The sequence below is a fragment of the Drosophila bipectinata genome, chromosome 3L, assembly GCF_030179905.1.
Source record: "Drosophila bipectinata strain 14024-0381.07 chromosome 3L, DbipHiC1v2, whole genome shotgun sequence".
Lineage (NCBI taxonomy): Eukaryota > Metazoa > Arthropoda > Insecta > Diptera > Drosophilidae > Drosophila > Drosophila bipectinata.
The window spans coordinates 23106772-23132104 of NC_091738.1; the positions used below are offsets into that span (position 1 = coordinate 23106772).

Genomic DNA, 25333 nt, shown 5'->3' on the forward strand with positions numbered 1-25333 from the left:
ATTTTCCGATTTGTCAACTTGATTTTGATTTGTATGTGTCGCTTAGCCATTGGAACAGTTTGGCTTCAAATCATTTTTAAAAAACCTTAATGAACTGGCGTAACACGAGATTTTTATTTCGAGGATGGGAGTGGGAGTGGGCGTGGCAAAATATTGACACATACTTGATCTCCGCGGCTACCAAACGAGTGTAAGTTCCAAATCGGGTGGCTCTATTTCATATAGTCTTAGAGATCCACGAAAGATCTTAGAGAAAATGTTGAAACAAGTTGAACTGCGTGGGCATTATAGGAATCACCATGCCAAATTCTATAGCTTTATCTCTTATAGTCTCTGAGATCCACGTGTTCATACGGACAGACGGGCATGGCTATATCGACTCGGCTACAATATACGCTTGTGCTCTACGAGTACCGGGTATAAAAACAACAGAGTTATAGCATTTCCGATCAATCATTTCCAGTTATATGGGATCCCGGATGTTCCGACTTATATACTGTGTGCAACGGAAAGAAGGGTGTGTGCAAAGTTTGAAATCGAATATGCTTATATCAACTAACAGACGAATCTTTACTTATTTTTGTTTGACAGACGAATATGTATGCCTAGGTTATGTCAGAGTGCCCGTGAGAAGCGATGCGATAATATTGGGCGAGAACGAGCGATAAACCACTACAACCGTGAATAGTTAAAAAAACTTTTCTAGATGGTTTCGCAAGTTATTATACAAATTGTTTAACTCTCCTTTTTTCTTCCTACTGCAGTTAAATGGGTGAACGACAATATTTTTTTTAACACAAAGCAATTCATTAAAAAATATAACTGTGTAACTGCTTTTCGCAAAACTCTCACTCTGCCAGCTCGCTTTTCTCATCGCTTCGCTTTGCTTCTCTCGCGCACCCTCCTGCTATGGCTGACGGCGAAGCATATTTACACCAAGATTATAACAAATCGGAATGGATATTTTTCGTAGATTGCATAGGGGCCGATCCTTTCTTTTGCATGTATTGGCTTCCAGAGCAAAGCTTCTTCCATAAAACTTGCCACCGAATCAACAGGAGTTCCTATTATTCGGCCGATGCTACCTGTGCCGAGCCTACCAGCTCGGCATGATGCATCTTGACGTTTTATTTTATCGGAAATTCAAAAATCTGGTGCACCAACAACTAAAATAATGGTCACGGATTTCAGCAAGGCATTATTATTTGCAGCTGCACGATCTTTTTCATGCTTTTTGGACGTGAAAGACTTCATGAACAGATGTTTTGATATATGTAATTGTTTTAAAAAACTATTATTGGGTTTTGAAGCAAGTGAAACAATTTTACTTAAAGACTTAAGTAGAGATCCGGGCCGGGCCGGGCCTGTATCGATAAATACGGGCCTCGGGCCTAAAAATCGGAAACGGGCTTTTTCCGTGCGGGCCCGGGCCTTGGCAAAGAAGCCCGCCAGGCCCGTTGGTCCGGCAGGCCCGCAAACCATAGCAAAAAGATAAAAATTTGGTATTTTGCGTTTTTTTTTAGTTATTTATGAATAATGGTATTTTCGTGATGCGATATTTTTCGATATCGTCTCTATTGGTGACACTCACATTACTGATTGGATGTTTGGCGCACAACTAACGAAATTTCAATAAGTTAGTGCAAAAGTATGTCGAAGGCGCAAAGTCTGGAAGCTGTTCGCAGCAAAAATTCAATTGATTAAGAAAGACGACAGCAAAAGTGATGTGTGGAAAAAGTTCACACAAATAAAATATGAAAACAATATCGTAAATTTTGTTTACTGCACGGAGTGTAAAACTGCTCTATCATTCCAAGAAAAGGGCGGCACAGGAACATTAAGCCGCCACAAATGTGTTTTGAGTGCGTGTTTTGGCAAACACAGCTTTAAGGACATTGTGATTTCAAGAAAAAAACTAAGCACCACTGTCATGCTGGATGAGTACGCTAAACTCAAAGAGGATATCGTTAAGGAAGTCGCTGGACAGCATATGGCTTTCACTACTGATATGTGGACCGATGAGTACACTCAGAGGAGTTTTATACCATTAAGCGGTCATTACATTAACGATAATTTTGAGCTAAAGGTTGTATTGCTAGGGGTAAAAGAGTTTTTAGAGGACAAGAAGACTGGGGATAACATAATTGATCAAATTAAAAAATTAATAGACGATTTTCAGATAGAACAAAAATTAAATTCTTCAGTCTTTGTAACTGAAAATGGCGCCAATGTCGTGGCTGCATTTAAACAATTGAAAAGGCTCTCTTGTGCATGCCATAACTTAAATCTTGTAATGAACGATGTGCTGGAAAAAAATCCCATTCCAGACATAAAGTCTTTAATTGATTGTGCGAAAAAACTTGTTAAATACTTTCAAGCACTCAAATCTCAACAGCAAATTGCCAAAAACGTGAAGTGACTAGGTGACTAAGTGACTAGGTGGAATTCGATATTTATAATGCTTAACAGCATATATGAAGTTCAAAATGACGATAAACGTCTTTTAATTGAAAAAATTAGCTCCATCGAATAGCTTTTTTGGACTTTTCCATGTTGGAATCTATTTTGGAATTCCTTAAGCATTTCAAAGAATGCTCGGAAAAAATGAGTTCCGATAAAGAGCCGACAATCCACTTGTATCCTTTATGGTATTTCAAATTGGTGCAAATTTGCTCAACTGAACAAGTGGATTCCGCTATAATGATGGAATTAAAAAAGCAAACTTTAAAAAGTTTAGAAACACGATTTATGCCCACCACTGCGCATTTTGTTGCATTGTTCTTAAATCCACCATTCAAAGAAATACTTTTCTTATCGGAAGAAAAAAGAGAGAATATAATAGCAACTGTAAGAGCAATGCTTTCAGACATGCAATGTATTAAATCTCAGCAAACATTTGAAAAAAAATTTGTTGCAAGCGGAAATTTAAGTGAGTATTCGCAATTTATGGACTCTCATTTTTCAAAAAAAAAGAAGAACTGAAAAAAGTATTATTGATATTGAAATTGAAATTGAAAAATATATAAATACACCTAGCGAAGAAAAATGCATTTTAACGTTTTGGAAAAATGCAAACAATTTTTACCTTTTACAGACATTGGCTAAAAATGTTTTATGCATTCCCGCAAGCTCTGCAACAAGTGAGTGGTTGTTTTCCACATCTGGAAAAATACTTAACGAAAGGAGAACTAGACTAAAAAGCGAAAACTTAGACATTAGACTTTAGTCGTAGTCTACTCTGTTTCATATTATATCATATTATTATCTATAATAAGTTAAGAAAAATAAAGCACATAGTTGTTTCTTGAACATTCATTTTGATATTTTTTTTTTTTTTGGGCGAACCGGGCCGGGCCTGAAAATATGTGCTTCGGGCTTCGGGCCTTACGGGCCTTAAAATTGAGGCCCGTGCCCATCTCTAGACTTTAGACTTATGAAAGTCTTAAAAACAATTGAGGAAACACTGAGATCTTTTTTAATTGTTGAGCTTGGCGAATACACATAAGAAATAATTTTATTAATAATGAAATGAGCGAAGAAGGAATGGAAGGTGATGGATATGCGATTCTGCGTCTTACTTATAGATGACTTGGACTATTAAATTATATAAGAGGCAGAGAAAATCGGACTTGAGTTTTAAGATGGGAATATATGCATATGAAACAAACTCATACTAAATGTGCACAAAATGTGAAAGCTAAAAATCTACGGGAATTAATGTATCATTTACCTCTATGGACTGCTTTAATATATAAAACATGGGATATTGATATTAAAATAAGATCCTCGGCTTCAATTGAAGGATACTTCTCCAAATTGAAAGACATTGGACTTGACAAGCTACCAATTTGTGCGGATAAATTTATTTTACAACATTTAAACTTTTTTTCATTTAGCCCCGGACGCAACAAAATAACTACAAATGACTATTTTGCGAAACGTATAATATAATATTTTGGTTTAATTTATATCGAATAAACTCTCATTGTTATTGTAATATCCCATTGTAATAATATACATAATATTTAATTTATAATAAATAAATTTCTCTTGTAATACAAATACATGATTTTTGTATTTTTTTTTAAAGCAATACAACTTGGTGAAGTGGTTTTGAAAAATTTCTACAACTGGACCGTAGTAAATTTCCCTAATTGCCCTAATTGTTGCATAGAATCTTACGTTATTATACCCTTGCAGAGGGTATTATAATTTTGGTCAAAAGTGTGCAACGCAGTGAAGGAGACATCTCCGACCCTATAAAGTATATATATTCTTGATCAGGATCACCTCCTGAGTTGATATGAGCATGTCCGTCTGTCCGTCTGTCCGTCTGTCCGTCTGTCTGTCTGTTTCTACGCGAACTAGTCTCTCAGTTTTAAAGCTATCGACTTGAAACTTTGCACACACCCTTCTTTCCTTTGCACGCAGTATATAAGTCGGAACGGCCCGGATCGGCCGACTATATCCTATAGCTGCCATATAACTGATTGATCGGAAATGGTATAACTTTGGTGTTTTTAGAGTTAGAGAGTTCAAATTTGACATGAGAGCTATTTTTGGCAAAATAATACTACATGCCAAATTTCATAAGGATCGGCCGACTATATCCTATAGCTGCCATATAACTGAACGATCGGAAATGACCCAACTTTCGTGTTTTTGAAGATAGAAAGCTGGAAATTAGTACAGATTTAATTCTTGGTCAGTTGATCCAACCTACCAAATTTCATTAGGATCGGCCGACTATATCCCATAGCTGCCATATAACTGAACGATCGGAAATGGTATTTGGTAGAAATATCAACTTTCGTATTTTTGAAGATAGAAGTTTGGGACTTTTTTTAGATTTTGTATTGTAATAAATTGGATTATATATTCCTATTCCCATAAGGATCGGCCAACTATATCCGATGTTTGCGATATATATCCGGTTTTAACTGCAAGGGTATATAAACTTCGGCTCCGCCCGAAGTTAGCTTTCCTTTCTTGTTTTTTACTAAATTCATATGAAAAGACTCTTTAATTGGAAAATTGTATTCCGGGGCTTACCTGTATATTTTTTAACATAACCTTTTTAATATGACTACAAGGATAAATATTTTAAATTATATGTTGTTGGTATTGGTACATTGGATTCATATTAAAATTATCTTTTTTATGACTATACCGACCAACTATATCCAACATTAGCTATATATACCAAATTTACAAAATAAACCTATTATTACAGAAAACGTATTCGGCTATGCCTGAAGCTAGTTATAGTTTTTTATTTTTCTAAATTAATATTGATTTCAATCAACCTTAAGAACTCTTCAACAAGTGGGAAGCAAGTTCCAAAAATTTTTACTCAAAGCCAAGGTCAATAAATATTTTACGCGATTGCTAGACTAACTTAAGAATTTGTAAAATAGCAGAGCGATATTCTTAATACTATAGGATACTTACCATAGAGCATTCCCATCGTCTGTTTATTGATTGACGTAACTAGCTCCCTCAAAATTCAACGTTCTCAAGATCGACCACTCATTGAAAATTAGATCCAAAAATAATTGTGCTTAAGAGAGTGGTCAAAAATACATACATATGTACATACATATATAGCTCGGCAACATCCGTCTTCAACTTTTGCACGATCCCACGTATTTGGTCAGATGCCATCATATTATAAGTGGATAATAAAGTCAGTATGTTTCTTTGATGCGCTCTTGAGCCGGATCTAGGACCCTTCAAATTTTTCTTGGCAGAATGCGATTGGTACTGAAAACCTGTTTCTATTGATCAATTTGAATCGGGGCTGGATATAAATATTGGAGCTTTATCAAATAACATTAACATTGACTTTAATACCTTTGTCAAAGTAAAACCATCAGCCAGTGGAAGACTTAAAATTAAATTGTAAAAATGGTATGTATGACTTTAAGTTGTAGCACGATTACAGCTAAAAACAATCAAAACAAGAAAGAAAAGGTAACTTCGGGCGGAGCCGAGTTGATACACTCTCGCAGCTAAAATATATATTGCATGTATATATTTTATATTGCGGATATGTATCGCAACTATCGGATATAGTTGGCCGATCCTTATAAGAATATCAAAATAACATTTAATTTAACAATTTATAAAAATACCAAATTTATAAAAAGTCACAAGCTTTCGAAAATAGAAGCTTGGGCGTTTTTTTTAATTTTCTATTCTTATAAATTGATTAAAAACGATTTATACCAGATCATAACTGCAAGGGTATATCAACTTCGGCTCCGCCGAACTTTCCTTTCTGCAAGTTAACTTTCCTTTCTTGTTTAAAAATGTTTTTGTAATTGATCTAATGGAAATAGGAAAATATTAATTTGTTTAACATTGTAGAAACTCCACATTGGTGCCTTTGCTCTCTGCCTGGTTACCTTCGTTGCTGGCCAGTCTTCAGATGCTGCCACTTTGCAACCGTCCGCGGAATATCTTCCACCAGTGGGAGACAGCGAGGCTGCTCAACTGTCCGAGGACGGATACCGATATAAAACTGTGCGTACAGTAAGACTGCGTCACCGCCGAGAAGTCCCCAACCAAGAATATCTACCTCCTTTGGTAAAAGCCCCCACCCAAGAGTACTTGCCGCCAGTGGACGCCGCCGCTATTGGTGATACCAAGGTGGTCGATGACGGGTACCGTTATAAAACCGTGCGGAAGCTTAAATACCGCACCCGCCACCGTCGTGACGTTACCGAGGTCGCGACGCCGAGCAACGAGTATCTGCCGCCTGTAGAGGTTGAGCTGGCACCCGAACTGAAGACCGTACTAGGCGACGATGGTTATCGCTATAAGACAGTGCGGCGTTTAAAGTTCCGTCGCCACCGCCGGGAGGCAGCTGCCGAGGCACCCAACAGCGAGTACCTTCCTCCTGCAGAAGCACCAGCTATAGAAGCTGAGCCCAAGGACGCCGAAGAGGGAACTGAGCTGGCTAAGGACGGATACCGCTACAAAACTGTGCGTCGCTTACGTTACCGCTACCGCCAATAGGTCAGCTTAAGAACCAACTCTTATATTGAATCAACCTGGTATATTGAACCCAATTGACCCCAGAAACACTCATAAAGGTTTAGCAATGGCAACAGTAGCACGAAACAAAAGAACAAACAAAAATTAAATTCTTCAGTCTTTGTAACTGACAATGGCGCCAATGTCGTGGCTGCATTTAAACAATTGAAAAGGCTCTCTTGTGCATGCCATAACTTAAATCTTGTAATGAACGATGTGCTGGAAAAAATCCCATTCCAGATATAAAGTCTTTAATTGATTGTGCGAAAAAACTTGTTAAATACTTTCAAGCACTCAAATCTCAACAGCAAATTGCCAAAAACGTGAAGTGACTAGGTGACTAAGTGACTAGGTGGAATTCGATATTTATAATGCTTAACAGCATATATGAAGTTCAAAATGACGATAAACGTCTTTTAATTGAAAAAAATTAGCTCCATCGAATAGCTTTTTTGGACTTTTCCATGTTGGAATCTATTTTGGAATTCCTTAAGCATTTCAAAGAATGCTCGGAAAAAATGAGTTCCGATAAAGAGCCGACAATCCACTTGTATCCTTTATGGTATTTCAAATTGGTGCAAATTTGCTCCACTGAACAAGTGGATTCCGCTATAATGATGGAATTAAAAAAGCAAACTTTAAAAAGTTTAGAAACACGATTTATGCCCACCACTGCGCATTTTGTTGCATTGTTCTTAAATCCACCATTCAAAGAAATACTTTTCTTATCGGAAGAAAAAAGAGAGAATATAATAGCAACTGTAAGAGCAATGCTTTCAGACATGCAATGTATTAAATCTCAGCAAACATTTGAAAAAAAATTTGTTGCAAGCGGAAATTTAAGTGAGTATTCGCAATTTATGGACTCTCATTTTTCAAAAAAAAAGAAGAACTGAAAAAAGTATTGTTGATATTGAAATTGAAAAATATATAAATACACCTAGCGAAGAAAAATGCATTTTAACGTTTTGGAAAAATGCAAACAATTTTTACCTTTTACAGACATTGGCTAAAAATGTTTTATGCATTCCCGCAAGCTCTGCAACAAGTGAGCGGTTGTTTTCCACATCTGGAAAAATACTTAACGAAAGGAGAACTAGACTAAAAAGCGAAAACTTAGACATTAGACTTTAGTCGTAGTCTACTCTGTTTCATATTATATCATATTATTATCTATAATAAGTTAAGAAAAATAAAGCACATAGTTGTTTCTTGAACATTCATTTTGATATATTTTTTTTTTTTTGGGCGAACCGGGCCGGGCCGGGTCTTTTCGAATAATTGTCGGGCCGGGCCGGGCCGGGCCTGAAAATGTGTGCTTCGGGCTTCGGGCCTTACGGGCCTTAAAATTGAGGCCCGTGCCCATCTCTAGACTTTAGACTTATGAAAGTCTTAAAAACAATTGAGGAAACACTGAGATCTTTTTTAATTGTTGAGCTTGGCGAATACACATAAGAAATAATTTTATTAATAATGAAATGAGCGAAGATGGAATGGAAGGTGATGGATATGCGATTCTGCGTCTTACTTATAGATGACTTGGACTATTAAATTATATAAGAGGCAGAGAAAATCGGACTTGAGTTTTAAGATGGGAATATATGCATATGAAACAAACTCATACTAAATGTGCACAAAATGTGAAAGCAAAAAATCTACGGGAATTAATGTATCATTTACCTCTATGGACTGCTTTAATATATAAAACATGGGATATTGATATTAAAATAAGATCCTCGGCTTCAATTGAAGGATACTTCTCCAAATTGAAAGACATTGGACTTGACAAGCTACCAATTTGTGCGTATAAATTTATTTTACAACATTTAAACTTTTTTTCATTTAGCCCCGGACGCAACAAAATAACTACAAATGACTATTTTGCGAAACGTATAATATAATATTTTGGTTTAATTTATATCGAATAAACTCTCATTGTTATTGTAATATCCCATTGTAATAATATACATAATATTTAATTTATAATAAATAAATTTCTCTTGTAATACTAAATACATGATTTTTGTATTTTTTTTTAAAGCAATACAACTTGGTGAAGTGGTTATGAAAAATTTCTACAACTGGACCGTAGTAAATTTCCCTAATTGCCCCTGTTGCATAGAATCTTACGTTATTTTCCAAATGCTTTTATGGCTAATACTAGTAATAACATTAACGTAATAACAAAATGTTTTTATACCATTGCAGAGGGTATTATAATTTTGGTCAAAAGTGTGCAACGCAGTGAAGGAGACATCTCCGACCCTATAAAGTATACATATTCTTGATCAGGATCACCTCCTGAGTTGATATGAGCATGTCCGTCTGTCTGTTTCTACACGAACTAGTCTCTCAGTTTTAAGGCTATCGGCTTGAAACTTTGCACACACCCTTCTTTCCTTTGCACGCAGTATATAAGTCGAAACGGCCGGGATCGACCGACTATATCTTATAGCTGCCATATAACTGATTGATCGGAAATGGTATAACTTTCGTGTAATTAAAGATAGAAAACTTAGTACAGATTATATTTTTGGTCAGTTGATCCCAACTATCAAATTTTATAAGGATCGGCCGACTATATCCCATAGCTGCCATATAACTGAACGATCGGAAATAACCCAACTTTCGTGTTTTTGAAGATAGAAATCTTAAACTTCGTACAAATACTACTTTTGGTCAGATAATCAGACCTACCAAATTTCATAAGGATCGGCCGACTATATCCTATAGCTGCCATACAACTGACCGATCGGAATTGACCCAACTTTTTGTTTTTGAATATAGAAAGCTGGAACTTGGTACAGATTATATTTTTGGTCAGTTAATCCGACCTACCAAATTTTATAACGACCGGATTATCTTATAGCTGCCATATAATTGAACGATCGGAAATGGTTTTTGGTAGAAATACCAACTCTGGTATTTTGGAAATAGAAATTTGGGATTTTTTTTAGATTCTATATAATAATAACTTGAGTTATATTATCATATTCTCATCAGGATCGGCCAACTATATACGATATTTGCGATATATATCCGGTTTTACCTGCAAGGGTATATCAACTTCGGCTCCGCCCGATGTTAGCTTTCCTTTCTTGTTTTTATATAGATTTAGCCATCCTTTATATTTCGTTTTTGATTTTTAATGGCGATTTTTAGGTTTAAATAGAAAATGGGACCTTAATTTCTTAATTTATATTCTTTAATAGCCAAAACTATTAAAAAAGTATAAGGAACTCTAGTACTCTTGTTTTGCTACAAGAATACACTCCTTTTGGGTGCAATTTCAAACAAGTCCTTGCTAACTTCACAGGGCTGAATTTTCTTTCTTATTGTCATTGGTTTTAGGTTACACATACTTGGGCCTGAAAATATGCTATATTAATTTTTTTGCTTTTTATTTTGCCTATGACCCCTAAAAGGTTCACACGTGTTTTATAAATTCAGTCTAGTAGAATTTTGCCACCACATATTACCTTCCTAATAAAAACGATATTTTTTTACTAAATTCATATGAAAAGACTCTTTAATTGGAAAATTGTATTCCGGGGCTTACCTGTATATTTTTTAACATAACCTTTTTAATATGACTACAAGGATAAATATTTTAAATTATATGTTGTTGGTATTGGTACATTGGATTCATATTAAAATTATCTTTTTTATGACTATACCGACCAACTATATCCAACATTAGCTATATATACCAAATTTACAAAATAAACCTATTATTACAGAAAACGTATTCGGCTATGCCTGAAGCTAGTTATAGTTTTTTATTTTTCTAAATTAATAGTGATTTCAATCAACCTTAAGAACTCTTCAACAAGTGGGAAGCAAGTTCCAAAAATTTTTACTCAAAGCCAAGGTCAATAAATATTTTACGCGATTGCTAGACTAACTTAAGAATTTGTAAAATAGCAGAGCGATATTCTTAATACTATAGGATACTTACCATAGAGCATTCCCATCGTCTGTTTATTGATTGACGTAACTAGCTCCCTCAAAATTCAACGTTCTCAAGATCGACCACTCATTGAAAATTAGATCCAAAAATAATTGTGCTTAAGAGAGTGGTCAAAAATACATACATATGTACATACATATATAGCTCGGCAACATCCGTCTTCAACTTTTGCACGATCCCACGTATTTGGTCAGATGCCATCATATTATAAGTGGATAATAAAGTCAGTATGTTTCTTTGATGCGCTCTTGAGCCGGATCTAGGACCCTTCAAATTTTTCTTGGCAGAATGCGATTGGTACTGAAAACCTGTTTCTATTGATCAATTTGAATCGGGGCTGGATATAAATATTGGAGCTTTATCAAATAACATTAACATTGACTTTAATACCTTTGTCAAAGTAAAACCATCAGCCAGTGGAAGACTTAAAATTAAATTGTAAAAATGGTATGTATGACTTTAAGTTGTAGCACGATTACAGCTAAAAACAATCAAAACAAGAAAGAAAAGGTAACTTCGGGCGGAGCCGAGTTGATACACCCTCGCAGCTAAAATATATATTGCATGTATATATTTTATATTGCGGATATGTATCGCAACTATCGGATATAGTTGGCCGATCCTTATAAGAATATCAAAATAACATTTAATTTAACAATTTATAAAAATACCAAATTTATAAAAAGTCACAAGCTTTCGAAAATAGAAGCTTGGGCGTTTTTTTAATTTTCTATTCTTATAAATTGATTAAAAACGATTTATACCAGATCATAACTGCAAGGGTATATCAACTTCGGCTCCGCCGAACTTTCCTTTCTGCAAGTTAACTTTCCTTTCTTGTTTAAAAATGTTTTTGTAATTGATCTAATGGAAATAGGAAAATATTAATTTGTTTAACATTGTAGAAACTCCACATTGGTGCCTTTGCTCTCTGCCTGGTTACCTTCGTTGCTGGCCAGTCTTCAGATGCTGCCACTTTGCAACCGTCCGCGGAATATCTTCCACCAGTGGGAGACAGCGAGGCTGCTCAACTGTCCGAGGACGGATACCGATATAAAACTGTGCGTACAGTAAGACTGCGTCACCGCCGAGAAGTCCCCAACCAAGAATATCTACCTCCTTTGGTAAAAGCCCCCACCCAAGAGTACTTGCCGCCAGTGGACGCCGCCGCTATTGGTGATACCAAGGTGGTCGATGACGGGTACCGTTATAAAACCGTGCGGAAGCTTAAATACCGCACCCGCCACCGTCGTGACGTTACCGAGGTCGCGACGCCGAGCAACGAGTATCTGCCGCCTGTAGAGGTTGAGCTGGCACCCGAACTGAAGACCGTACTAGGCGACGATGGTTATCGCTATAAGACAGTGCGGCGTTTAAAGTTCCGTCGCCACCGCCGGGAGGCAGCTGCCGAGGCACCCAACAGCGAGTACCTTCCTCCTGCAGAAGCACCAGCTATAGAAGCTGAGCCCAAGGACGCCGAAGAGGGAACTGAGCTGGCTAAGGACGGATACCGCTACAAAACTGTGCGTCGCTTACGTTACCGCTACCGCCAATAGGTCAGCTTAAGAACCAACTCTTATATTGAATCAACCTGGTATATTGAACCCAATTGACCCCAGAAACACTCATAAAGGTTTAGCAATGGCAACAGTAGCACGAACTTTTCCTATCCTAGCTATTTCTAATTGGTAATTAATAATCCCAGCATGTGGAATAATAAAATTTATTCAAAAAAAAACTCTGCAGTTAGCCAGTACTTTTTTAAAAATCGTTCCTAAAAATTAAGAATCCTTGACGCAAAATATGAGATCTAGGATTTCTTTGCCAATAAAATAAGTAGAACTCCTTTTCGTAGGAGCTGTCCGAACTTTGGGTGTGCTGATTGTGAGCCTCAAAAAACTTTATTGGGGTTGACTTGTGTTATATCCTATTCTTCCGGCGGTTGCCAGTTTGACAAGCGCTATAAGCATTTATTAAAAATGAAGTAGTAAAGATCTTAGCTAATAATAGTAAATTACGTACTCTCTTTTCTTCGCTAATAAGTTGCATCTCCTCTAGAATGTCCTTTGAGGTTTCCAACAACATTGTAGGAAGAATGTAAATTTTTTTGAGGCCCAATATTGAAGCTTTAATTAAAATGTTGTTTTTGCTCAATCCGGTTGCATTCATTAGATATTTCTATGAGAACACCCTTCATAAGCATGCCGTCTCCCGATTACTGTCTTTTGTATTTTTGCTAGCGACAGTCACGTAATATTCGCCACTAACTCTTTCCGTCGCCTCTTTAAAAGGTTTTAAAAGGTCGCAAGAATCACGACACATGTCATGCTCTGATAGCATTATTGGCAAGATTTTAATGGACTTTTGATCAGTTTATAAGTGCGATTTTATTATAAGTACATATGTAAATCAGCATATCTAGACGAAAATTCCACCTGGTGTCTATGTTTTGAGTTCAACTCCTAATGCATCTTTCTGGAACGCCTTCATCAATTTTAAGCTTTCTTAAAACACCCATGGCGGTTGGGCTGTATTTAAAATAGGTGACAATACGCTTTACTTTCGAGAATCTCTTAATATCTTTCACCGTATAAAATTATATTTTAAAATGAAAAATCACACAACCTCTTTTGCATACATACATATGCATACATACCTTGCATACATTTTGTTTTACATACATTTTTTGTATGCAGCCTGGTGCTTATTTTCAAGGTGCGACAAAAAATTTGAACTGTTTCCTCCAGTTTTAAAAATTCTAGAACATATAGTATAGTGCAAATTACGGTTTTTTCTCTTAATTCGTCGTAATATTATTTTTCTTAACTTGCGGTTTCCTATTGAACATGAATAGTGTTGACCGATAACAAAATATTGGAAGTTTGGTGTGTGGAAAGTTTTAAGTCAAAATCGGATAGTTTTATAGTCTTTGATATCCATGCGTTTAAAATGGTAACGCTTTTGTATATATCTTTTGTATATATGGGAATATCTCGTCTAAAAATCGGCCGATTCGGATGAAATTTTTTTTTTGAGATACAAATTAACTATAATATAATTTATATTTGCGATTTGTGGGGCAGAAATGGGAGTGGCAAAACAATTTGAAACAACTTCTATATACTGCAAGCAAGGTTTAGTAACGCTTAGAAAGAAGAAATGGGAGTGGCAAACCAATTTGAAACAACTTCTATATACTGCAAGCAAGGTTTAGTAACGCTTAGAAGAAACTCCTTACTAAATATTCATACCCTCCGCAAGGGTATAAAAATACCTTTTAAAAGAAAATGGATGACCATAACAATTTCTCAAATTACAATCATTCTCGTTTGTTAGAGACATTCGAGGCTTTCAGTGAGCTGAAACTTCATTTTCTCATAACTCTGCCATAAATATTTACGTGAAACACGGCATTTGATAGTTAAAGTCATTTTAAATTGATTGACTATAAGGGTGCAAAACGTCAATTGAATGTAAAATATCATATAGTTAATTTATCTTATAGGTCTATGTTTAGTTGTGCAGCTCAAAATAGCGTATTTTGATATTTTTTTAGGAAGAGGCTTCTTTGAAAAATACAATAGCGTGACGGTTGTGATGAAATATTTTCTTGCACCACTTTTGACCAGAAATTTGAACATCAATATTAAATTTGTTCAAGAAAATGGCAAAAATAATGGTATAATATTTTTCCGATTCTTGTATTGAAAAAGGAATTAAAAGATTTAAAACAAAATAAATAGTCGTAGAGCTTCTTTCTTCTAAGTGTAGATATACTACGTGTAGACTAAGATGTAAATATGAAAAACAAAAAATTATTTTGTAACAATTTTTTTTAAAATAAAAAAGCCTAGAATGGTTATTTTAAGGTGTTAGTAAAAAAAAAAAACGATCTTGAAAAACCAAAATTTACAAAAAAAAAAAAAAAAAAAAAAAACCAACATTAAAAATGATTTGATATTATTTTTCCTAGCCGCCTAAGTCTGCATCATCATTATTTTGAAAACGTTAATTCGTTTCATATTTTTCACTATACGAAATGATAATAAAAACAAGAAAGGACGCTAACTTCGGGCGGAGCCGAAGTTTATATACCCTTGCAGTTAAAGCCGGATATATATCGCAAACATCGGATATAGTTGGCCGATCCTTATGATTACATCATAATAAAACAAATTTACTAAAATACAAAATCTAAAAAAAGTCCCAAACTTCTATCTTCAAAAATACGAAAGTTGATATTTCTACCAAGTACCATTTCCGATCGTTCAGTTATATGGCAGCTATAGGATATAGTCGGCCGATCCGGGCCGTTCCGACTTATATACTGCGTGCAAAAGAAAGAAGGGTGTGTGCAAAGTTTCAAGTCGATAGCTTTAAAACTGAGAGACTAGTTTGCGTAGAAACAGACAGACGGACAGACGGTCAGACGGACAGACGGACAGACGGACATGCTCATATCAACTCAGGAGGTGATCCTGATCAAGAATATATATACTTTATAGGGTCGGAGATGTCTCCTTCACTGCGTTGCACACTTTTGGACAAAATTATAATACCCTCTGCAAGGGTATAACTAGAAAGGAAAGCTAACTTCGGGCGGAGCCCAAATATATATATATATATCGCAAAAATCGCAACCATCCTTATGATTACATCATAATAAAACCAATTAATAAAAATAAAAAATCTAAAAAAAAATCCCAAGTTCCATGATCCCTACCAAATACCATTTCCGATCGTTCAGTTATATGGCAGCTATAGGATATAGTCGGCCGATCTTAATGAAATATGGTAGGTTGGATCAACTGACCAAAAATAGAATCTGTATTAAGTTTCATCTTCATCTTCTATCTTCAAAACCACGAAAGTTCGGTCATTTTCGATCGTTCAGTCATATGGCAGCTATAAGATATAGTCGATTGATCCTTATGAAATTCGGCATGTCGTAATGTTTTGCCTCGTGTAAAATTTGAACTCTCTAACTCTAAAACCACCAAAGTTATACCATTTCCGACCGATCTGAGCCGATCTGATCCGAACTTAGCACAGATTCTATTTTTGGTCAGTTAACCCGACCTACTAAATTTCATAACGACTATATCTTATAGCTTCCGTATAACTGAACGATCGGAAATGATTTTTGGTAGAAATACTTTGGTATTTTTGAAGATAGAAGTTCGGCACTTTTTTTAGATTTTGTATTAAAATAAATTGGTTTATATTATCATATGGATCGGCCAACTAAGATTTTCCTTTTATGATTGTTGCCTCAATGACTTTATTCATCAGCTTTTTCACAGCTAGTCTTATTCTATTACATAGTTGATTAATGTTAAGCACTATGATTGATCGTTAATTTAAGAACTCCAAAATTTAAAAGAAACCAACTGTCCTGGAAGAAAATTCTGAATAACCGCAATGGGATCCTCGATATTTTTATTTTTCGCTGCCAATATTAAACACGCGGAATAAGCACCTCTTTTGAATCTGTGGGTAAATGTGATGAATCCGGTACAGGTGGCCATTAAATCTTTATTATTTCCAATGTCTAACAACTACTTCCCAAACACATTTGCGCTTTCATCAATTCGCAGACCAACATCAATTCGCGATCTGATCCTCGCCAAAAGCAATGAAATTAAAAACGTTTTTCCGGTTCCTCCGGGAGCATCAAGGAAATAAATTCCACCAGATCCACTGTTCACAGCTTCTATCAAAGTGTCGTACGCAATTCTTTGTTGTTGATTTAATTGTGCGAACCAATTAAAGACAATGTCGTAACTTGGTTCCCTCTTCAACTCGCGGTTAAGTGCATTGTGCATGTGACGATTGGGTGCTGTCATTTCCAAACAAAGCCGACCAAATTAGTTGAAAATCAGTACATCTAATAATTAATTATGTACATTTTGTCACTTTGCAATTTTATCGCGTTCGCGATTCACTTTAACTTTTATTAATGTTTTAGGGAAATGTTTTGGCAATGTTTTAAGGGGGGACATCTAAGTAGAAGTTTGAAAAAATCGACAAATTATTTTTTCGCTTAAAAAATTCTTTAGGGTCTTAAAAATAACATATCAAAAGATAGAGTCCGGCTAAGTGTTTCTAAGTGTCGAAATTTTCCATTCTGCGGCGATGCCTCACGGGTATATCCTACAGTACTTAAAAGTTTTAAGTTTAAACTTTAAGCGCGTTTATTTCGAAACCAATTTTTTTTAGACTGCCGAAAACATAACTCGACCAAATCTTAACCGATCGATTGAATTTTGACAGTATATTTAAAATACCTTTGTCTATCGACACACTTATGATTTTTTTTATATATTGCTTACTTTTTTTTATCAACAATTTTGTGACGTTTTTTATCGTGAAAATCTTAACTTTTTTTCAATCACAGAAACTAACTATATATGAAACTAAACTATAGAAACTAACGAAACTTGGTATTTCTACCAAAAACCATTTCCGATCGTTTAGTTATATGGCAGCTATAAGATATAGTCGACCGACTGAAATTTGGTAGGTCGGATTATCTGACTAAAAATAGAATCTGTATGAAGTTTCAGCTTTCTATCTTCAAAAACTCGAAAGTTGGGTCATTTTCGATCGTTCAGTTATATGGCAGCTATAGGGCGGGCACCGAGTAATGAATTGAGATTTAAACCACAAATCCTTTTTCATATTTTCAAGATATCCTACAAATGTTGTCAAGATTGGATGAAAAAAATAAAAGTTATTTAATTAAGAATTTTAGAAAAAATTGAAGCAAATGTATGTTATTTTCTATGGCGTTTGCGTAGAACTCTATAACACAGTATAAATATTAATGTAAAATCTAGGTGAAATTTGTTTGTTTCTCTATTCGAATTTTACAAATGTATCCTTTAAAAGGGGTTTCCGAATTCACCTATTAACAAAAACAACCTCATCAATTCCTACAATATACATACACAAAAACTAACTAATAATATATATAAACAAGAAAGGAAAGCTAACTTCGGGCGGAGCCGAAGTTTATATACCCTTGCAGTTAAAACCGGATATATATCGCAAACATCGGATATAGTTGGCCGATCCTTATGGGAATAGGAATATATACTCCAATTTATTACAATACAAAATCTAAAAAAAGTCCCAAACTTCTATCTTCAAAAATACGAAAGTTGATATTTCTACCAAATACCATTTCCGATCGTTCAGTTATATGGCAGCTATAGGATATAGTCGGCCGATCCTAATGAAATTTGGTAGGTTGGATCAACTGACCAAAAATAGAGTCTGTACTAAATTCCAGCTTTCTATCTTCAAAAACACGAAAGTTGGGTCATTTCCGATCGTTCAGTTATATGGCAGCTATAGGATATAGTCGGCCGATCCTTATGAAATTTGGCATGTCGTAATGTTTTGCCAAAAATAGCTCTCGTGTCAAATTTAAACTCTCTAACTCTAAAAATACCAAAGTTATACCATTTCCGATCAATCAGTTATATGGCAGCTATAGGATATAGTCGGCCGATCCGGGCCGTTCCGACTTATATACTGCGTGCAAAGGAAAGAAGGGTGTGTGCAAAGTTTCAAGACGATAGCTTTAAAACTGAGAGACTAGTTTGCGTAGAAACAGACAGACGGACAGACAGACAGACGGACAGACGGACAGACGGACAGACGGACATGCTCATATCAACTCAGGAGGTGATCCTGATCAAGAATATATATACTTTATAGGGTCGGAGATGTCTCCTTCACTGCGTTGCACACTTTTGGACAAAATTATAATACCCTCTGCAAGGGTATAATTAAGATTTCACACCTAAATCCTTTAGTTATCATTTAAATCTATGTTGCATACTTTTGCGCTTGGGGAAAAAAACGAAGGCTTCTAATACAGCCTACTAACAAAAAGTCTATAACTCCCCTAAAAATTGTCCGATTTGAATGAATTTTGATTTGTTAAGATTAGCTATTGGAACGGTTGGGCATCAAAACATTAATGATTTGGCGCTAAAACGAGATTCTTATTACATCTTTTAAAGATATAAATTTACTAGTTTTTATAGTTTGCATCATAAAAAATCTTCCGGTACTGGGCCAGTACTACTGGCGCTAAACATGGGGGCGGAAGAGGGCACAAATGAATCAAACTTAAGCTGCGTGGGCATTATAGGTATGTATCTCCATGCCAAATCCAATATCTTTATCTCTTATAGTCTGTGAGATTCACGCGTTCATACGGACAGATACACATTTAAAAGAATATTCTTGTACGACACACTCAAAACTACTTTTTTTTACTTGAAACTCCAGTTCTATTCATCGGTATTCCTTGAAGATACTTTTGTATCTGCCAAAAATAGCTATTCAAAATTAATTATTTGCTTTTATCAAGCGCCCTAATACTATTCTATGTATCAAACTTGTGTCTTTATATCTTATTAATTGTTGTCATATGACAAAGTTGGACGAACTTTTCCCAAAAAAGTCGACAAAGTCCTACAAGATCTTAAAGCCGGCATTTTTATTGTAAATGAAATGGTTTATAATCCACAAGAAAAATTATTTACTATATATTGTTATATCTTGGCTTATAATTTTGCGGTTCATGCAGAGCTCGAAAACACTTTAGTAGTGGTATTAGATAAGACTTTTGGCTGTGCTAAACAATTTCTGCGTACACTTACAGTCCGAGATTGTTTGCTCGACGTAGAACGGCGATAAACATGCCACTGCCACAAAGTGCGCCGATAAGCGTACCACTGCAAAAATATTTACGCATTGGCAGCAGCGCATTGGGGAATTGTTTACACAATCGTAGACGAAAAAAAAAGCATCCCCACTATTTTGGGGAACAAGAGAATGCTCTCTGAAACTCATTGGAATCGAAAGGCCAGAGCAAATTGACGTATGTAGAGCTGTTCTCTTTTCGCACGACTGCTGCAACGCAGTCAATTTGCGAGGCAATTGAGTTCGTTTACAGTTCGTTTGTGAATAAGTTGTGAAAATTTTAGGAAGAGAAGAGGCGCTCTCTCTGCAGGAAGTTGTCAAAACTCCAAATGGCAAGTGGCAATTGAAGTACCAAATGTGATTTCATGTACACTTGTACAAAGGCTTAGTAAAGGTCCAGATTTGGTGAAAATAATATAAGTTTTGATTGGTCTTCCTAACTTCTCGCGTAGATAAGGCTATCTGCTCTCTCTCCGCGTTCGCCACTTACATATTGCTCATAAATTGTCGGTTAGCCGTGTGGCATCATTGTAAATTCGTCCCCGTTTATAAACTGTGGTAGGAAACAGTTTTAGCAAGGTCGTTGAGCCGCACACAATACAATACAAATACACAAAATACTCACAAAATCAACAGTTTCTTCAATGCTAGTGGCAGAACTGCGACGCATGGCAGCATCCACAACGGCTACAGCATTTGTTGTTAATTGAAATAAATTGAAATAAATTCCTCGTCTTGACTGCTGATATTGTTAATAAAGAGCAACCGAAGCGGAGCAATAACAACAGCTACCGAAACCCGACCATCGCTGCACCGTCATAAACAAAACTGTGACCAAATGTGGTGTTTAGTTCAGTGCTAGGCGCCAACGGAATTGGTGTAATAACAAATCTGGAAGAGCTTAAGAAATTTTGATATTTAAAAAGCGGTAATTTTATAACCCACGAATCAGACAATCTTTCACCACATAGTGGTATAAGCAGTTTGTATCTATGCATGTTTAGTGAAAATTCTCTGCGCCATTAAGATTTGCGTGTGACGGAGAATCAAATTCGGATTGGAAACAAGTTCTCTCAAATTGGAAAAATCTAAGAAAGGTAAAAGATGCTGCCTTAAGCCAAAAAAGATACAAAATTGGTAGAATTTTGTAGCCCAGTAAAATTTGGTAGGTTCGTAAACCAGCAATAAAAATATACTCGTACCGAGTCCAATCACATACAAACATATAAATGTCTATTCTGAAAACCAATGTTTTCATTATATACAAAAACACTCATTGTTTAAATAACTCATACTTCATCTTTCACTTATGCGAATTCCGCGTGTGGGGCACGCTGCAAAATTAAATCGCGGGGGGAGAACGGCAAACATTCATTTTATTATTCCTTTTTTTATATCCTGGGAATTTTATTTTCATAGTTTTTTTTTCTTTGTTAGAAATTACTCCATTTTTCGTTTTCGCCTATTTATTATTTGTATAGCAATCTTTAAAATAATTAATAATTCCTCAAACAAAACAGGATGATAAGGTCATTGCACTGTGGCCCAAAAAACTAAACAAAATGATACCAACCTCTTAAAAACCCACAGCTATTATAATGACCGGCAGTCAAGGAGCAAGTTAATAATAATAATTTTCTCATTTTCTTCCCTAGCAATTTTGCAGAACAGCATCCAGACTTACAGTGCCGTCCGTTCCGAAGTAAAGAACTCTTAAAGGACATGCGCAAAAGCCAAATTGGTAGTGACAGTTTGGTTAACAGGGACTACAACATTAAAGAGATATAACTAAATCTGTTTGAAGAGAAATTGCTATGGCATTTTCCCGGCACAATATTGAGAAGCGCCGACTTATTGAGCTAGTGCGCCTCAATCCTATCCTGTGGGATTGTCGCTTGCCCCACTACAAACGCTCGGATAAAAAAAAGGCTATTAAATGGAACGAACTTGGACGACTATTCAATGTGAATGGGGAACGGGTACAGCGAACCTTTACATCGCTCCGTGAAATATTCAGACGCGAGCTCAACCATGAAAAGATGCTGGGAACTTCGCGGTTCAAATCAAAGTGGGAGTACTATGACTCAATGGCCTTCCTTAAGGAAGTTATACGCGAGCGAAAGTATGACCCCTATATATTTTCAGAATTGTCGTTTCGACTTATACTCCTCGTCAATTGAATAGGAATATCTTGTCAGTTTTGGATTTCGTTTCTCACAGTATAAGAATTCAAAAAGTGCAACACATCTATTGTTTTAACTTAAATTTTTTTTCAAACTAAATGCCTAATAAGAATATTATTTAATGTGTAGCTTTGAATAACTATGTTGTATTTTTTCGTTACCAATACTATTAAGATATTTTATGCATAGGGCGTTCGTCACCGGTCTAGAAATTATTTTGGTGATATAATTTTTTTTTTTCATAGATTGTTCATTATAAAATTTAGTTTATTAGTTAGTAGTTATAAAAAAAAATCAGTAACCTGGTCCTTTTGAGAAGGGTTCACCTACAAAAACAACAAAGAGTCATTTCCGATCGTTCAGTCCAGTCCCATAGCAGCTACAGGATGTTATCGGGAGATGTCGGCCGTTCTGGCTTATATACTGATTGCAAAGGAGATGTCAGCCGTTCTGGCTTATATACTGATTGCAAAGGAAACAAGAAAAGACCGCAATAGTCGAGTTTTCCGACAATATATTGTACATGGTACTGATCTCTTCCACCAACAATTCCAGGTATACATTCTCAGCAACCGATTTTTGTTGCATATTTTTGCGCTTGGGCAAAACAATAACAACAAACGTAGGTCATACTATGTACCTATTAGTAGAGAAGCATAAAAATTCTACAACCCCTCTAAAAATTATCCGATTTCCAAAAACATTAACTGCAACGAGATGGGCATGGGAAAATTTTGACACAACCTTTACCTGTTCTATCTCCTTTTGTCTTTGATATTCATGCGTATATGTATATTAAAACTATAGAAATAGTTTGGCATCAAAAGTTTTTCCAAAAATTAAAAATTTGTTTTTTTCTGTACTGTCGCTACAAAAATTTGCAATTTGTGGGGCAAAATGAAACAACCTTGAACTGCGTGGGCATTGTACGGGTCTTTCCGCCAAATTGTATAGCTCTATCTCTTATAGTTTCTGAGATCCACGCGTTTATACGGACAGACGGACATGGCTATAACGACTCGGCTGTTTATGCTGATAAAGAATACATACATTATGAGGTCGGAGATGATTTCTTCTCTATGTTACTTACATTCACACGACTACAATAAGCCCTTCAACTCTACGAGTACCTAGTATAAAAAGGACTTGTGCAAATTTGTAAGTGGCTATCTTAAAAACTGAGAGGGTACAGAAGGACTGACAGACGGTCAAACGGAAATGGTTATTTCAACTTAGGAGGTGATCCTAAACAAGAATATATGTTTAGGAGCATAAAGCATAAAGTTATTTTTTCGTGAACTTTTTATAATATTTGGGAGGGTATTATAGTTTTGATAATAGTGTGCAATGCAAGAATGCATATCTATATAGATATGCATATTCTTGTGTATTCAGTTTCGATTGGGTAACGCATTTTGTGAAACATTAGTTGATATGTTAGTTAGTTCTTATTATAATGATATGATTAGTATTTTCAAAGTTAAAGACGCTTCTTGCCAAATCGTTGTCGACTAGTTTTTCCCAAATCGCTTTTAAAACATATAAAAACCGGAAATATTTTCTTATTATGGAAATTAAATATTTTTTATGCCTCTTCTGTAAAGCAATGAATTTTTCCAAAATCTGTCAGATTTCTAACTTTTCAGATCCCGTGAGCGCATAAAACATGAACCGGCTCCAGTTTTAGCCAACAATAACAAAAACATTGCCAGCCGAAACAGCAGCAACAATAACAGCAGCAGTGCCATCTTGGATGAGTACCAATACTTTGCGCCAAGCGATCCCAACAATCCAAACAATCTGCCAGTACCCCATAAACAAATACGTCCCACAGACCCAGACCCAAAGGATAGCCTGACGACGAGTTTAAGTGTGAACTTCAGTGAGCTACCCACTTCTTTACAGCATCAAGCTCAACACTTGCAAGCCCTTCACTTGCAACCAGATATAACATTGACTTCCGTAAATGCATCCCAGAAGCCAGCGGTCACGCCCCTATCCCGGCCTACGTCCGTGACCATACCAACTAACTCACCAGTCCAGGTACTGTCCTGCTCGCGCTCCTGTAGTTCCTCGCCATCCATTTACGTCAAGGACGAACCACACTCGCCGGATAGGGTGGAGATTCGAGATGATCCGGGAAATGGACCTCAGACGACAAAGAAGTTGGCAACGATCCGACCCCAAACGAAGCAGCAGCTTAAGGCGCGATTGCTACCTATGACCAAGCACTCTTCGTTGTATGCCACGTCGCCCCCAAACCTTATTATTAATTCCAATAATGAGCTTATTGATGCGGATGCTGGTGATCTTGATGAGGAACTGGATGCATTTGACGAAGAGGACGACCCAACAGGGCAATGCTCCCCAACTGTCGACGTGGACATGATGAGCCGAGACGACTGTCTTTCACCTGACAGTAGTTACATTGAGGACAACAGGCGCCTTAATCACTCGCAGTCGCATCCCTTCCGGAGCCCTAGAGAGCTGCTCTACATCAAATTTGGAGACTTCCTAACCGCTCGGTTGAACACTTTGCACGAGACGGTTGCCAATGAACTTATGAATAAGATTTTGATGCTTATTGCTGAGAAGTAAAGACAGAATGATTTATCAATCAATATATAAACTTGAATAATTAAATGTATCATAAGTTTTACCTAGAATATTTATTACAAAGATGTTTAAATTTTCTCCACAATTACTCAATAGTATGAAGTCTATACCTAAAATACTTTTAAACAAGAAAGAATAGCCCCTGTAGTTAAGTTGCAGTTTATATTATAAGATATACATATATTGGATGAGATATATATTGCAAATATCGGATATTCCCCCTTCCACAAATTTTGTGAATCAAAATACCTTTAATTTTGCGTAAATTTCCTCCAAACTTTGTTTGGATCCTTCCTGGACAGTTTGGACAGTATCTTCCCATAGACTGTTTTTTGAAAATTTTTCAATCTAAAAATGATCTAATTAGAGCAGTGGTCGACACTTAATACATTAATAAAATTTTAAAGCATTAGTTTTAGTAACGAATAGCAGAAAGAAGGCTACCTGCAGTACTGAAATTCATGTCGTTACCTTTTCAGGGCGTCATATATTGTTCGAACAACACGAACGAAATATGAAATAATACCTAACAAACTAGGCGAACCAATTCTGCCGGCCCTCTGCTGCTATTGAATTTGATACAAATCTCGTTGATACAAATTTTCTAGGCCCTACAAGTCTTTTGCATATAAAACTTTCACCGCATGGTTTTATAAGTTACATTTTTATACCCTTGCAGAGGGTATTATAATTTTGTCCAAAAGTGTGCAACGCAGTGAAGGAGACATCTCCGACCCTATAAAGTATATATATTCTTGATCAGGATCACCTCCTGTGTTGATATGAGCATGTCCGTCTGTCCGTC

General features: G+C 36.0%; 3 protein-coding genes across 7 annotated transcripts; all 3 read left to right on the forward strand.

Moving 5' to 3' along the window:
• Window positions 1–5844: 5844 nt before the first annotated feature.
• On the forward strand, window positions 5845–7117 carry LOC122321883 (uncharacterized). The gene is made up of 2 exons (XM_043212902.1): window positions 5845–5910; window positions 6370–7117. The coding sequence occupies exons 1-2, from the start codon at window positions 5908–5910 to the stop codon at window positions 7018–7020; spliced, it is 654 nt and encodes a 217-aa protein (XP_043068837.1). The 5' UTR covers window positions 5845–5907; the 3' UTR covers window positions 7021–7117.
• A 4272-nt stretch (window positions 7118–11389) lies between these two features.
• LOC108122897 (uncharacterized) lies at window positions 11390–12669 on the forward strand. The gene is made up of 2 exons (XM_017237729.3): window positions 11390–11455; window positions 11914–12669. Exons 1-2 carry the CDS (start codon window positions 11453–11455, stop codon window positions 12562–12564), a joined length of 654 nt encoding a protein of 217 aa, XP_017093218.1. The 5' UTR covers window positions 11390–11452; the 3' UTR covers window positions 12565–12669.
• A 7292-nt stretch (window positions 12670–19961) lies between these two features.
• LOC108122927 (uncharacterized) lies at window positions 19962–24510 on the forward strand. Of its 5 annotated transcripts, XM_017237781.3 has the most exons (4): window positions 20085–20657; window positions 20734–20826; window positions 21385–21851; window positions 23559–24510. In XM_017237781.3, exons 3-4 carry the CDS (start codon window positions 21544–21546, stop codon window positions 24508–24510), a joined length of 1260 nt encoding a protein of 419 aa, XP_017093270.2. In that variant the 5' UTR covers window positions 20085–20657; window positions 20734–20826; window positions 21385–21543. The 5 variants fall into 5 exon arrangements, with proteins under 5 accessions (XP_070135557.1, XP_017093270.2, XP_017093269.2 ...); XM_070279456.1 differs by lacking the exons at window positions 20085–20657; window positions 20734–20826 and adding an exon at window positions 19962–20061; XM_017237780.3 differs by having other exon boundaries at window positions 20085–20826.
• The last annotated feature ends 823 nt before the right edge of the window (window positions 24511–25333 follow it).